Source organism: Emericellopsis atlantica (assembly GCF_019669845.1).
Source record: "Emericellopsis atlantica unplaced genomic scaffold F5Z01scaffold_19, whole genome shotgun sequence".
NCBI lineage: Eukaryota > Fungi > Ascomycota > Sordariomycetes > Hypocreales > Bionectriaceae > Emericellopsis > Emericellopsis atlantica.
The window spans coordinates 90,660-104,115 of record NW_025764721.1 but is presented as its reverse complement, the minus strand read 5'-3'; the positions used below and the strand labels follow the sequence as shown (position 1 = coordinate 104,115).

The following is a 13,456-nucleotide window of genomic DNA, read 5'->3' as shown; positions in this document are numbered from 1 at the left end:
CGTTGGAGTTTTCGCGTCGCGGTGAGAGTCAATGAGCTCTTCTACCTTACTACATGCCTTTGACTTCAAATCTCCCCTAGACGCGTTCAGGTCACTAACTCATCTTGATGTTTTCCGTGTGATCCGGAAGCAATGCTCCTTGGAAATACAATCCATCCGTCATCTCGCTCGCGGGATCTTCGCACCAGTGACGGATGACCATTGCTCATCAGCTAAGGACGCATCAGGCTGAGTCAATGACGTCCACGAATGTAGCCAACGCTTTGGTGCGATTGAATTGTTTTCAGAGTCGCCGCAACATAGTGTTTGTAGACTAATATTCTCACGCATCTCTTGAGTATTTCAACATCAATTTCCCATTCTGCATAGGTGGGCACAGGTTTTGGTGTGACCACAGTTCAAGATGGGACCTAGCAACAAGAAGCATGTTGTAGTTGTCGGCGGCGGCGCTGCCGGTATGGTAAGTTACTCATAATAGGCCGGAACATGAGTAGATCATCATTGACAGCCTGTAGTCTTGCGCGGCGACACTGGCAAACCACCCCGACAAATTCAAGGTCACTCTTCTCGAAAGGGGCGAGGTTGTTGGCGGGCAGGCCACCTCCATCCCCCTCGATGAGCAGAAATACGGTGCACCGTGGATGAACAACGGTGTCCAGGGAGGGTCGCAAATATTCAAGCACACATTCAACTTCTTCGAGCAGTATAACCATCCACCACAGGAAGTCTCTCTGCAGGTCGCGTTCGGCAAAGGCGAGGACGGGTTCTGGACCAATGTCTTCCCCAGTAAGCTGGTCGCCAAGTACGACAAGGACATTAAACGATTCGGCTTCTTCCTCAAGTTCATCCGGTGGGCCATGCCGTTCTTTGGGCTGATTCCTATCCGTATCATGCTGCGCGTCTTTTTCTTCAGCAAGGACTTTGGCGACAAGATGGTATACCCTCTCATCGCCCTCTTCCTCGGCACAGGAAACCAAACAGCCAATGTCCCGTCCGCCATAGTTGAGCGGCTCTTTCAAGACCCGAACATGAAGCTATGGGATTATGATGCGGAGACACTGCTACCAAACTTGCCAACCATGGTCACTTTCGACCATCTCCACGAGTTCTACCGCAAGTGGCGGGTTGACCTCGAGTCCAAGGGAGTCGCCATCCGCACTCGCACTGAAGTCACGACGGTCATCTCGCGCAGCAGCAATGGCGTCAAGCTCCGGATACGAGATCTCTCCAGTAGCGAGACTACCGACGAGGAATTTGATGACATGGTCCTGTGTGTTCTTGCCGACGATGCGTTGACAATTCTCGGGCGCTCAGCTACGTTCAAGGAGAAGTTCGTTCTGGGCGGCGCGGCCTTCTACGATGACATTACGGTCACACACACGGACAAGGACTATTTCGAGAGGCACTACGAGACACACTTCAAGCCGGAGCTGTGTGCCGAGCCGCGATCGGACGAGCAGAAGAAGCAGGTTGCGTTTGCAAAGGGAGAGGACAAGAACGGACCGTTCAGACCCATGTACTACACGTACTCGTACCAGTCGGATCCCCGACTCATCGAAATGAGCTTCAACTGCAGCAACTATCAGCATCAGCTAAAGACTGCCAACGCCAAAGCAAACGAGGCATTCGAGCCCGTGTATCAGTCCATCTTCTTGAACAAGCAACTGAAGCACCTATGGACGATTGACGACATTGACGAGAACAAGATTATCAAGCGCAACTGGTGGCACCAGCTAGGCCATAGATGGCAACACTATGTCCGCGTCGTGCCAGGCATGATGTTTCTGCACGGCAAAAACAGCACCTACTTTGCCGGGTCGTGGACCCTAGTGGTACGATAGTTCTCCCCCTGCTCCCATGTGACAGTGGACTGACTGACCGTGATAGAACATGCATGAGCTAGCCTGCGTCAGCGGCATTGCGGCAGCGTATCGTCTGGGAGCAGACTACATCAAGTTTGATGACTTTGCGGAGGACTTCTTCTCCAAATATCTGATGCTGTCTCACGGAGTGTTCTACGGGCGCGAGGAGAAGAAGAGGGGACATGCAAAGACGAGATGAGGTGATCTTCCCGCTAAATTAATGCATCGGGTGGTTCGGGGTCAGGGTATGGACATTTCAACAAGACGGTTCTACAGCAAGCGAGGAGACGATATCTTGTTAAGGTTCTCTTAACACTGTCAATGATATGATGCTCGTGCCAGTCTCCAGGCCCAGCCTGCCCATCACTGGAAGAGGACTCCACTCGTCAGGGGTATCATGCAAACACTGCCACATGTCCGTGCGGTTTGACCGCACATCTACCAAGTATAATCAAGATCCAAATGCATGCTAGACCATGTAAGACACAAGCCAACGCCAGCCCGAATGACTGCCATGCCCAGGCAACCACGCTCCGCCGTAATAAGCACAAATACTAGAAGAACTAAGGACTCCTACAGAGAGCCTGAGGGAAAACTGCTGAAGCCGGCAAGTACTGTCTATCCCATGAAGAGACGGCGCTCAGTGGGCGGCGCCGTAGTGTTTGGTTCGATTTTGAGTATTCTGCGTAGACTGTCCTCCATGTCCTGGATAGATTCGTTGTGGCCGCCAGATGTGCCGTCACAAGTTCTCGAGACTGAAGATTGGTTCGCGGTGCCCGACTGGGCAGGCTGAGCACTCGACTGAGTTGATGCCGTGTTGTTACCGCTGAACAAAAATCGCTTGAGGGCCTCGGACGGATCTTCCGCCATATTCTGAGGCTGCATTTGAGTGCTGTCGGCGCCCGATGGCCGCTGGCTGTTGTTACTGGGCCTGGCCGCCTTGATGCGGTCTTGATAGGGCGTCGAGAAAGCTGGACCCATGGGCTGGCCAAAATGTCCTCGAGATTCTTCATCGTCGAGAACGCCACTAGACACGTGTCGCGTGTAAATCGGTCTGTTGTGTGGCGAGTGCGCTGCCTTTTGGGGGCCAGCCCCGTAGGGCGAGTGCGCTGGGGGCGTTGACACGGATGGTCCGGTGGGAGCGCTGCCGTGGCGATGGCGCTCTCGTTCTTCGCGGTGCGCTTTGAACATAAAATCCAGAGGTGAGTCACTTCCTGAAACGCCGCTGCCCCTCCGTTGAGGTGTGGGAGCTTCGTTCACGGTGTTGGGAGGCGAGGGCTGCTGGAGTGGTCGGGAGGCTTCCTTGCTGGCCGGGGAGCCATTTGCCATCTTGGAGAAGAAGCTGGGCATCGGCAATGCATCGGGAGCAGGAGATGCGTGGAACGTAGCGCCAGCGAATGCCGCCTGCTGAAGACCTTTCGTCGAGTTGGTTTGCCGGGGCGTCGAGCGATGATGATGAGAATCTGGTTCTGGTGATGTCGAGGCAGCGTTGTTCTTGTTTCCCTTATTCTTCTGGCGCTGCTTCGACCCGGTGGTGCGAGGATCACGTCCTGCTGAAGAACCCAGGTTGTCCTTCTGAGGCGTGGCAGGACTCAAGTTGTATTGCGGCGCATCGATCACGCCCATATCGTTCTCAGATGCATATGCCTTTTGTCGTCCATTCGGACGTCCTTGCCGCCGTCGGTTCGGCGTCGGCTGCGTTTGTGCTGTTGGGTCGTTCATAGTGTGCGGGTTTGTTGATGCAAATGGAGTTCAAAACGTCATGCGCCTGTGGCTTCTGTCGACTTTTGTTGCGAGGAAGGGCTGATTTAGCGCAGAGGTAATCAGAATAACGTGGTCGATAGATCGACTTGGCGACAGTGAATCATGGTGCGATATGTCGGGAAAAGATTTGGCGCAAGATTGTGCTCCTCGCAGTTCTCTTGAAGCTTGGGAGATGGGAAAGCAAGAAATGGGGCAGTGACTGAAGATGGAGTTCAAAGGGAGGGGAAGCTACCCGGCCGGAAACAGTGGTGTAAATGTGCTATTGCTATTGTTGGTATCCGCAGCCCGCTCAAGTGTGACTGAGCTGAGGTACCCTGAACGCGAAGCTAACTGAGGCAAGCCAGCGCATGTACGTACCTCAATTATATGGTTTAGATTAGTACGCATTTTCAAGTAAGTCAAACCTAAGAGCATCCAGGAGTGAAGCATCAAGGTAGCCTCCTCAATGCCACCTGTTCAGGACTCTGGGTGCACAATGCCCAGTACGTATCGGGCTGTCGCACATGTAGAATTCACGAAGAATGGATTCAGCGACATCCATACGGAATACACGATTCTGGATATTGCTTTAGCATGTCACAGAAGTCATCCAAGGATCAAGGAGTGACCGTCATTGCCATTCATCAACCCAGACGTACGTAGTAGAATCACAGCACCAACAGATTATTGCCGCTGGCCCAACACATCTTGGTCTGCGAGATCCAGACCGTATTTAAAGAACCAGCCATTGGGAAGTGCTCAGCCATTAGCCAGTCCTGGTGAGTTGTAGTAAGGTAAAATAGGTAGTAAGCAGCAGCAAAGCCACCCACCATGCAGACGTGATCGATGACTGGCGCCCGCGTGGGGTCATGCGAATGCCAAGCCTGCGGCTTAGTCTCCCGCAGCGTGCTGCTGCTGTTCGCATCAGAGCTCTCAGACTGGAAACCTCAACTTGCGGGCACCTCGTTTACCACCTGCCTTCATCTATAACTCCACAGAGGAGCTTATTCGGTTCTTTCCCACGACATCCAAACGCTCGACTATCCCGCACAGCGCCAGTCCCGCACGTTTGTTGTCAGCACCGCCAAAAACATGGCCGACGTCGAGATGGCGGATGCCCCAACGACTGGCAAGAAGACCGAGATCGAGGCCAGAAAGAAGTTCGAGGTCAAAAAGGTACTTGAAGGATCATCTCCAGGGTTCCCGGGAACTACGAAGCGTACTGACAAAGCACAGTGGAATGCGGTCGCTCTGTGGGCGTGGGACATTGTCGTGGACAACTGTGCTATTTGCCGAAACCACATCATGGATCTATGTAGGTTTGATGCAGTCCAGAGACTGCCTGATTCGTTTTCTGACTCCTGCGTCCAGGTATCGAATGCCAGGCCAACCAAGCCTCCGCGACCAGCGAGGAATGCACAGTTGCCTGGGGCATTTGCAACGTAAGTGAGCACTCGTTGTTTCGTCGCATTGTGCTGACGCATGTCATCCTTAGCATGCCTTCCACTTCCACTGCATCTCCCGATGGCTCAAAGCCCGATCCGTCTGCCCGCTCGACAATCGTGACTGGGAGTTCCAGAAGTACGGACGCTGAGGGGCAGGCCAGCACGAGTATCACGCGCCACGATCTTACGAAGACAATGGGTATCAACAAGGGAAATAAAACCACGCTCACGACTGCGGGATTCGGTTTGGACTACAGCATGGGGAACATGATAGACCTCGGCAGGGAAGAAAGCATGTGTTTGGAGCTGCGTCCTCCAGCGCCCGTTATCCTACCGTCAGGCCAGAGCCTACGGGCAACCACTTGGCAGGGTCCTTGTTGTAGAATGGCCACGGGGGGACCACCGCGATAAATGACAGTGCTGTCCCAGCTCCCCCGAGATACATAGCCAATACAATGTCCTGCTTCACCCAGCCAACGTTGAACGCGATGAGCTGTGATGTTGTTAGTTCCAGGCTTGTCCGTTGGATTTCGTATTTGGTCACGTACGCCGGTGATAGCGAGAAGGAGTGTCCCGATCAATTCCGCACGTTTCTGGCCTTTAAAGTCCTAAGTGCAAACTGTTAGCTGGACGGACGGCTGATCCCCTCTGGGGAGCTCGCTGGGAGCGGCATAGCAGGCATTCATACAATCTCGCCCTCGACAACATCGCGAACTTTATCGAGAATTTCCTCTGCCATTTCGGGCGGCGAGTTGCGGTGATTTGGCGGCTACTGCGTCCGGTAATTACCAGCAACTAATTGTGTCGCAACTGTTGTGATCTGGCCTGCCGCGCGTTAGGCGTCGATAGCAACAGGAGAGACGGTGGTGGACACGTTGAGCAAGTGGCTGCAGAGAGGTGGCGACCTGGAATTGGTGGAAGTCAACCTGGGGTCCGCTTCAGGTCATACTTACTGTACTCCGGACCTTACCTTACGGATACATGTACCTCAATGATGTCCCGCCACCGCTCAGTACCTGGAGTCACTACGGTAAACGGTACAGGGAAAGCCAGTTGATTCAGCGAGCTGCAACGATTGATCCGTTTCAGTCCTTTCATTGTGGTCGCCAATTGTGGCCTATGTCATCACCAACCCAGAATACGTGCCTACCTACTGGTACGTAGTCACTTGCGCAGGCGGACGCGTCTAGACTCTGGTCGGTGCTGGGACTGCCCGGGCTGCCGCTGGCCCGCTGCAGGGAGGGACTGGGTGCTCTACTAATTATGGGCGTATGGGCGTTGGGCATTGGGCAGTGTCTGATCGAGTCAGCGTCCATTAGTGTCTTCTCAATTTATTGTGTCCGGGGCCATCAAAGTAGTAATAAAGGAGGGGGCGACGGCGGGCTGGACACAATAAAGCGGGCGCGAGGCTGGCGGCGGCCTCAAGGTACCAGGGTACAAACACATGCAAATTTTAGACTCATGACGGAGGCAGGCAGGGTTTTCTCCCCTAATACCCTTGCGCCTTGAACAAGATTTCCCTCTCGCACCAACCTACTTTTATTATATCACTCGACGCATAGCGACCGAACAACAGAGTCATCTTGCGACAGTCTCTCCACCAAGCATCAACGGCTTCTCGATCAATGCGGTTCTCTACCCTTGACTGACTACTTGCATCCGTCGCCAACAGCCTCCACAACTCGCTCAGCAGTTCTTCTGCGCGACGCTTTTCCCACGGACCCTTTGAAACCTTCAAGTTGGCTTTATTCGCTCGCAAAGCCCTCAACCCCTCTCCGCTTCTTGGGCCAGGCACCTGGATCTACAGCGGAGTCAACCGGAAGCCTCCATAACTGGTTTCGAACGATATACCCCGAACACTACTCGCCTTTCGACTTCTGTCTTTCCAACCATATCCAACATTTGCGCGCCGGAAAACGCCGGATCGCAGGCTTTCGCGTTGTTACCATACGAGGACTCGGCGCCGTTGATGCGCCGGGTGCGAAGTCTGGTAGACTGAAGGGAAGCCAAGAAGTCTCCCCCGAACAAACATGGTGGCATTTGCATAATCCGGCTTTGCTGTCTGCCTGTGGCTCGAGCGATATCAAGTATACGCAAATCTCGTTCAACTAGCACAAGCGAGCGATTCTACGCCGCCAGATTCCAAGCAACATAGAACGGTCCCGCTCTGACCTATCGACATGTCTGACCACGGAGAAACCATTGAGGATCCAGGGTACCACACCCCTGTCCCCGAACTTGACGACCACCGCCGTCATCATTCGTCAAGCACGCACAGGCCTCGTCGAGGTACGCACGACAGCCTGTATGCTCGGGAGGCTCAACTGCAGTCTGGCAGGGAACCAGATACCCCTACCATTGTAGTCCGCGACTTTGAAGAGGCTATCATCGACGATGGAGGTGCTGATCCCGCTCCGAGGCACCAACGAGCTCGTCGCCCAACTATCGAGTCTGTGCACGAGGAAAGAGAGCCATCTCCCCCAAACTCTGTCAAAGCGTTCGCGGCCGCTCGGCGCCGCGAGAGAGACTTGTCTTTCTCCGAGTCTCCGGACGATGATGGCGTGAGCCGGGCCATGTCGGTTTCCAGTCGCCGCAGCTACCGGAGCAAGCCACGGACGGTCGACAAGGACAACGGCAGCATCCTTACGACAAATACTGCCGAGGAAGACGTTTGCTTTCCTCATGACGACAAGCACCGCAAGGACAAGCTCTACATCGATTTCGAATTCCTGGAGTGTTTCATGCACGCCGAGCAGGCCGCTCGCATTCAAAGCCGAGAGCGACAAGAAACAGCCAGCTTCGACAACCTACAGCTGCAGCATGCTGATACCCGTCGCACCCAGGTCGCCACTAGCGATGGTGATATCCTTGAGATGCCATCGGACGACTCCGTCACGCGCGAGAAGGAAGGGGTTGATGACGTGGAGAAGCTCAAGTCCCAGCATGCAGGGCCCACGGACAGCAATCGCTACAGCTTCTTCTCCACCGCCTGGGAATCCACCATTCACGCTGCTGATCTTGCGGACCTCGTACTGCCGGGCGAAGACATCCGCGGGCTGTTTGAGCTTCCGGAGGATGAGACTGATGGTGTCTGGTGGCTGAACTGCAACAATCCTTCTCGCGAGGAGGTTCAGGGCATCTGCAGGGCTTTTGGCATTCATCCCCTGACTATTGAGGATATCAAGTTCCAGGAGGCTCGTGAGAAGATCGAGCTCTTCCCCTCGTACTACTTCGCCTGCTTCCGCTCCTTCAACGCCGTTGTGGAATCTGACGGGGATCGAGAATTCGAGCCCTTCAATCTGTACGTGATTGTGTTCCGCGAGGGCACTCTGAGCTTCAGCTTTGCGCCCAACTCCCACGCTACGCAAGTTCGGAACCGTATCACCGCGCTCAAGGACTACATGTCACTCAGCAGCGACTGGATCTGCTACGCACTCATGTGAGTGTTTCATCATTGGTCGTCCTCCTTACGCATTGGCTGACATACGCAGTGACAACATTGTCGACTCTTTCGGCCCCGTGATCCACCAGCTCGAGCGGGAAGCAGACGACATTGAGGATGCAGTGTTCATCATGCGCGAGGACGACTCGAGTCAGTTCTTGCGTTCCATCGGCCAAGCTCGCAAAAACTGCATGGCTTTGATGCGTCTGCTCGGCGGGAAAGCTGATGTGCTCCGTGGCTTCACCAAGCGCTGCAATGAGAATTGGCAAGTGACACCACGCATGGACATTGGCATGTACCTGGGCGACATCCAGGATCACGTTGTCACCATGGCCACCAACCTCAGTCACTTTGAGAAGATACTGTCGCGCGCCCACAGCAATTACCTCGCCACCTTGTCCATCAACAACATTTCGCAGGGTACCGAGATGAATCGTGTTCTGAGCAAGATAACCTTCCTTGCATCCGTTCTGGTTCCGCTCAACCTTGTCAGTGGTGTCTTCGGCATGAACGTTCCTGTTCCTTTTATGAATGTCGACTCGAACAATCTGGCGCCATTTTTTGGCATCATCAGTTGCATGATCTTTCTTTGCGCTCTGATTTTGGGCTGGGCCCGATACTATCGTTGGATCTAAAGGAATGTCCGGAGCATGTTCTACATGTACTTGATCGCTAGTTCGCGTTATCGTGGGTCCGGTCTGCATATACATTAGACAATCCAATTACAGATGCTTTGTTGCGCACTGAGGGCCTGGTTTCACCAAGTCGCAGCCCATGTGCTGCATGTTATGGAAATGCCGGAGGGCGTGATGCGAGCCTCGAGGTTCCAGGCGGCGATCTCCTGCGGGCAACGCGCTGCAGGTCCCATCTGGTGCCTCACTTTGCCGGCTACCCGGAGAATGCACTGGCATTCGAATGACTGGACCTTGGCAAAATTGGCCAAGGCCCTTGCTGCTGCAGGACTTATGGTTGTTTAGGCGCCCACAACCTTGCCTGGCTTAGCTCGGATAGACTCAGTGCCATACACGAGCAGGGTCCGCGCAGCAAACCACGTGCTAGATGGTCCTTTTGAACTCGACAAGCCTGACCATGCTTGCTCCGATCAACACGTGAAGCGCTCCTCGTTCCGATAGGCAATGATTCGAGGACCTTTGAAATCATGCGTCTGCCATGCAGGGAAGGAGATGCGATGCGTACAGCCACATACATGCCTTATCGACAGCTGAACGGGAACCGCCGTCTACCTTACACATGTGCTTGGCACCTGGCACTACTACTTATATGATCAGCGTGGTGCCTTCCCCATCGCAGGATTGATGGGCTATAGCTGCTCTCACTGCTCTCAGGCCCATCTCACTTATCGTTAGATACAGATATCATGCTGTCCAAACTCCTTGCAACCCTGCTGGTCGCAGGCCCAGCAGCAGCTGCCTCCCTGTTTGCTGATGAGTGCCCGGCTGACGCCCCTTTGAGCTGCCATGCCAGTGGGGACTTTAAGGATACTTGCTGCTTCAATAGTCCGGGAGGCCAGTTACTGCTCACTCAGTTTTGGGATACAGACCCTTCCACTGGCCCTGCCGACAGCTGGACGATTCACGGCCTGTGGTAGGTCTCCCAATGTTTGCCATGTCCGCCGCCGAGCTTGCTTGCTGACTGCTCTACCAACCTACAGGCCTGACAATTGCGATGGGAGCTACGAGCAGTTCTGCGCTCCTCAGCGTGAGGTCAGCAACATCACTGAGATTCTCACACAGAGCGCTCCCTGCACGCTCAAGTACATGGAGAAGTACTGGAAGGACTACCAGGGAGACGACGAGGACTTTTGGGAGCACGAGTTCAACAAGCACGGCACGTGTATCAGCACGCTCGAGCCCGATTGCTACGCGGACTTTGAGGTTCGCCGCGATGTGATTGATTTCTTCAAGCGCGCTGTGAAGCTATTCCAGACACTGCCTTCCTACGACTGGCTCGCTGAGGCTGGCATCATGCCCTCATCGACTGCGACCTACACCCTCGCTCAAATCCAGGCGGCTCTTACTGCTCAGCATGGAAAGAATGTCATCATCAACTGCAACAACAACAACGAGGTCAATGAGTTGTGGTACCACTACAACGTCAAGGGATCTGTCCAGGAGGGCGACTTTGTCCCAGCCCAGCCTGTGGGATCGCCCTCTACCTGCAAGGCGACCGGCATCAAGTACCTGCCCAAGTACACCACCCAGCCTCCTAGCACCACCACGACAACAGCCTCCGTGCCCATTCCCACTGGCTCGCCCTCGCAGCTCTCGGGCAAGGGCCGTCTCTACGTGAGCACAGACGCCGATTCGTCTGGCGGCTTTCTGATCAGCAGTGGAACCTGGTACCGAGGCGGTGGTACGCCAGCCACTTACACGGCCATTCCCAATGCTGATGGCGAGACCTTCACTCTGACCACTAGCAAGGGTCCTTGCGCCGTCCAGGCGGATATGCTGACCTGCGCCGCGTCTATCTCTGCTTCAGACGCTGCCTTGTTCGGATGGGACGGCTCGTATCTCACATACGACGATTCAAACTCCTTCTACGCCACCTCCCTGCCCTCGGGCAACACGCAAGGTGTGGTCTACACCGTTCCCAAGGCTGTGGAGTTCCGAGCATCATGGGTCCAGTCATGAGCTCCGTTTCACATTCCTTCGACGTAAACAGGCTCATGCGCAGCATTCGGCATAGCGACGGGATAGGCGACAAGATCCTTGGGGTTTTGCCGCAATGATCAGTGGCTTTGGCGAATATATGCCATCTCAGGTCCAAGATCAGAGGCTGCAGTGCTCGTTAGACTAGCAATGATTTAAGTAGACAATGATAAACATGTGATGAGGTTTTATTTTTTCTGGAAGCACGATAATTTCTTACACGTTGAACGACGTGAGGATCAAATGTTGAGCGTAATTAGCGGAAATGTCAAGCAAAGTGACAAAACGCCCGCCTTCTGGAGTACTTCGCCCCATAACAAGTCAAAAGTACTATTAGTAGTATTATGGTTATTAGTATGGTTATTAAGAAACCTTGGACGCACATGCTGTCAAGGATATGTTGAACTCGGGGGTCGAGACCACTAACTATAGGGTAGGCTTTGACATATGGAGTGAAATCGACTTGATTTTCTACGTCTGACCAATTGCAGCGTTGCATGGTCACTACTCCAGTGGGCCTACGTACTGGCGAAATCTCAAGCTTCTCTCGGAGCCTGCCTCCTACGAGCAACCTCGAACCCGAGCGACCAAATCTCATACCGGAACGCGACCAAGCTCTCGAAACTAGACATCAAGCAAGTGACCAACGGTCCAATACGACAATATGAACTCAACCCAGGCTGCCATCGAGAACGTTGACCTCGACAAACTCAACGACGCCGACAAGGGTGAACTTCGCCAGTTCCTCAACACTCAACAACAGCGGTCGCAAATCCAGTCCCGTATGTTTTAGCGATGCGCCGCGCACAAGAGAACGAGACTGACAGTGCTGCAACAGAGACACATCAGCTCACGCAAGTGTGCTGGACGAAGTGCTTCACCGGGAACGTTAGCGGCAGCAAGCTGGACAAGACCGAGGAGGGATGTCTTGCGAACTGCGTTAACCGTTTCATGGACCTGAACCTTCTCACAGTCAAGCACCTCAACTCAATGAGGCACTGATAACCCCTCGCGACGAACACCGAGGACAAGAACTCGAGCAACTGCCATTAACACCCCGCGACAACGCACATCAAACAAGGCGATTCAACCACTGTACTTGAGGAATTGGAAGGGCTGTACAACATTGCACTGTAGAATGTACTCTTAAACAGAAAACCATTGTACTCTTAATTGGGAAAGCACGGACGAAGCGTTGTCACGACTGCGCATGTACAGAATCAAAGATCGGGAAGGGTTGGTCAATTTTATGATCATTTTTGCCTGTGTCCGAAAATCATATAGCTCTTGTGCGCCATTCCGATGCCCATGCTCAGGGTATAGACCATACCCGCCGATAAAATCATTCCCTACAATCGCCAACCAGCCCTTAGACCAGAGCCAGCTTGTTGGCGGCGATGTCGAGGGCATCAACATCAGGAGTCAGGCGGGCGTAGGCCTTCTTGGAACCGTCAGGGCTGTTTATAAATTAGTAAGGCTCTTCTGAATAAGATGAACAAGTCCACATACCGGATGAGGGTGTTGATCTTCAGGGTGTCGATGTCGTAAAGCTTCTTGAGGGCCTGCTTGATCTGGGCCTTGTTGGACTTGACGTCGACAATGAAGACAAGGGTGTTGTGCTCCTCCATCTTCTTCATGGCGCTCTCGGTGTTGAGAGGCTTGATGACGATCTTGTGCTCATCGAGACGGGGCAAGTGAGGGATCGACTTGCGGGGGTACTTGGGAGCACGCGAGGTGACGAGGGTCTTGGGGCGGTGGAAGGAGGTGCTCAGGCGAACCTTGCGGTTCTTGCTGGAGCTGGTCTGACCTTGGGTTAGTCGAGCGTCCCATTTCTTCCACAAATGTCACTTACGCCCTTGAGAGCAGCCTTGGCGGCAGCGTTGGCCTGCTTCAAGCCCTTGGGGGCGGCTATAAAGAAATCGCATCAGCAATCGCTCTCTTGGAAGAACTCGCAAAATCTGCTGCTGCCATGATGCGTGACACCCCTAATCGTGCTCCGCCCTCAATCAATCGTAGATGGTGATCGGGGAATTGGCCATGCGCCATCGAGGGTCCATCGTGCAGCGACAGAAGAGAAAGTCGGATATTGTGGTCGCAGTCGACTCGTAGGTATGGAATTAGATCATGTCGTACCTTTCTTGCCCTTTGTAGCGTCCTTGCCGGCCATTTTGACGGATGTGAAGCACGGGTGGTTGAGGTGGTGCTGTGTGTTAGTCGTGATCGGGAATGAACAATTCAAAGTTTCGACGAGAAAATCCTGGTGTGATGTCCGTGTGGGCGCAAAACGATTAGGGT

At 53.8% G+C, this 13,456-nt stretch overlaps 7 protein-coding genes across 7 annotated transcripts; 4 read left to right on the top strand and 3 right to left on the bottom strand.

The window, feature by feature from the left end:
- The first annotated feature begins 31 nt into the window (after positions 1-31).
- F5Z01DRAFT_659431 (uncharacterized protein) lies at positions 32-2,155 on the top strand. The gene is made up of 3 exons (XM_046263766.1): positions 32-460; positions 516-1,832; positions 1,888-2,155. Exons 1-3 carry the CDS (start codon positions 404-406, stop codon positions 2,059-2,061), a joined length of 1,548 nt encoding a protein of 515 aa, XP_046116702.1. The 5' UTR covers positions 32-403; the 3' UTR covers positions 2,062-2,155.
- Positions 2,156-2,480: 325 nt separating this feature from the next.
- F5Z01DRAFT_637943 (uncharacterized protein) lies at positions 2,481-3,584 on the bottom strand (the record flags this gene model as incomplete). The annotated part of the gene is made up of 1 exon (XM_046262323.1): positions 2,481-3,584. One exon carries the CDS (start codon positions 3,582-3,584, stop codon positions 2,481-2,483), a length of 1,104 nt encoding a protein of 367 aa, XP_046116701.1.
- Positions 3,585-4,697: 1,113 nt separating this feature from the next.
- Positions 4,698-5,199, top strand: F5Z01DRAFT_675581 (uncharacterized protein; the record flags this gene model as incomplete). Its single annotated transcript, XM_046265162.1, has 4 exons — positions 4,698-4,781; positions 4,842-4,920; positions 4,977-5,047; positions 5,101-5,199. 4 exons carry the CDS (start codon positions 4,698-4,700, stop codon positions 5,197-5,199), a joined length of 333 nt encoding a protein of 110 aa, XP_046116700.1.
- A 176-nt stretch (positions 5,200-5,375) lies between these two features.
- F5Z01DRAFT_675580 (microsomal signal peptidase 12 kDa subunit-domain-containing protein) lies at positions 5,376-5,789 on the bottom strand (the record flags this gene model as incomplete). Its single annotated transcript, XM_046265161.1, has 3 exons — positions 5,376-5,543; positions 5,599-5,658; positions 5,739-5,789. The coding sequence occupies 3 exons, from the start codon at positions 5,787-5,789 to the stop codon at positions 5,376-5,378; spliced, it is 279 nt and encodes a 92-aa protein (XP_046116699.1).
- A 1,441-nt stretch (positions 5,790-7,230) lies between these two features.
- Positions 7,231-11,954, top strand: F5Z01DRAFT_624904 (cora family metal ion transporter; the record flags this gene model as incomplete). The annotated part of the gene is made up of 4 exons (XM_046261393.1): positions 7,231-8,489; positions 8,542-9,116; positions 10,934-11,001; positions 11,841-11,954. 4 exons carry the CDS (start codon positions 7,231-7,233, stop codon positions 11,952-11,954), a joined length of 2,016 nt encoding a protein of 671 aa, XP_046116698.1.
- On the top strand, positions 11,614-12,384 carry F5Z01DRAFT_659414 (Tim10/DDP family zinc finger protein). Its single transcript, XM_046263765.1, has one exon. The coding sequence runs from the start codon at positions 11,957-11,959 to the stop codon at positions 12,161-12,163; it is 207 nt and encodes a 68-aa protein (XP_046116697.1). The 5' UTR covers positions 11,614-11,956; the 3' UTR covers positions 12,164-12,384.
- On the bottom strand, positions 12,385-13,405 carry F5Z01DRAFT_659412 (ribosomal protein L23). The gene is made up of 4 exons (XM_046263764.1): positions 13,295-13,405; positions 13,014-13,069; positions 12,671-12,963; positions 12,385-12,618 (listed from the first exon to the last, which is right to left on the bottom strand). Exons 1-4 carry the CDS (start codon positions 13,326-13,328, stop codon positions 12,531-12,533), a joined length of 471 nt encoding a protein of 156 aa, XP_046116696.1. The 5' UTR covers positions 13,329-13,405; the 3' UTR covers positions 12,385-12,530.
- Positions 13,406-13,456: the final 51 nt, after the last annotated feature.

Bases quoted from the DNA above. Each gene is read 5' to 3' on its own strand.
- F5Z01DRAFT_659414 (XM_046263765.1), top strand. From the start codon at position 11,957: ATGCGCCGCGCACAAGAGAACGAGACTGACAGTGCTGCAACAGAGACA.
- F5Z01DRAFT_659412 (XM_046263764.1), bottom strand. From the start codon at position 13,328: ATGGCCGGCAAGGACGCTACAAAGGGCAAGAAAG. The intron at 13,070-13,294 runs GTACGACATGAT...ATTTCTTTATAG, and splicing joins CGCTACAAAGGGCAAGAAAG to CCGCCCCCAAGGGCTTGAAG. The intron at 12,964-13,013 runs GTAAGTGACATT...ACCCAAGGTCAG, and splicing joins CCAAGGCTGCTCTCAAGGGC to ACCAGCTCCAGCAAGAACCG.
- F5Z01DRAFT_659431 (XM_046263766.1), top strand. From the start codon at position 404: ATGGGACCTAGCAACAAGAAGCATGTTGTAGTTGTCGGCGGCGGCGCT. The intron at 461-515 runs GTAAGTTACTCA...GACAGCCTGTAG, and splicing joins GCGGCGGCGCTGCCGGTATG to TCTTGCGCGGCGACACTGGC. The intron at 1,833-1,887 runs GTACGATAGTTC...TGACCGTGATAG, and splicing joins CCGGGTCGTGGACCCTAGTG to AACATGCATGAGCTAGCCTG.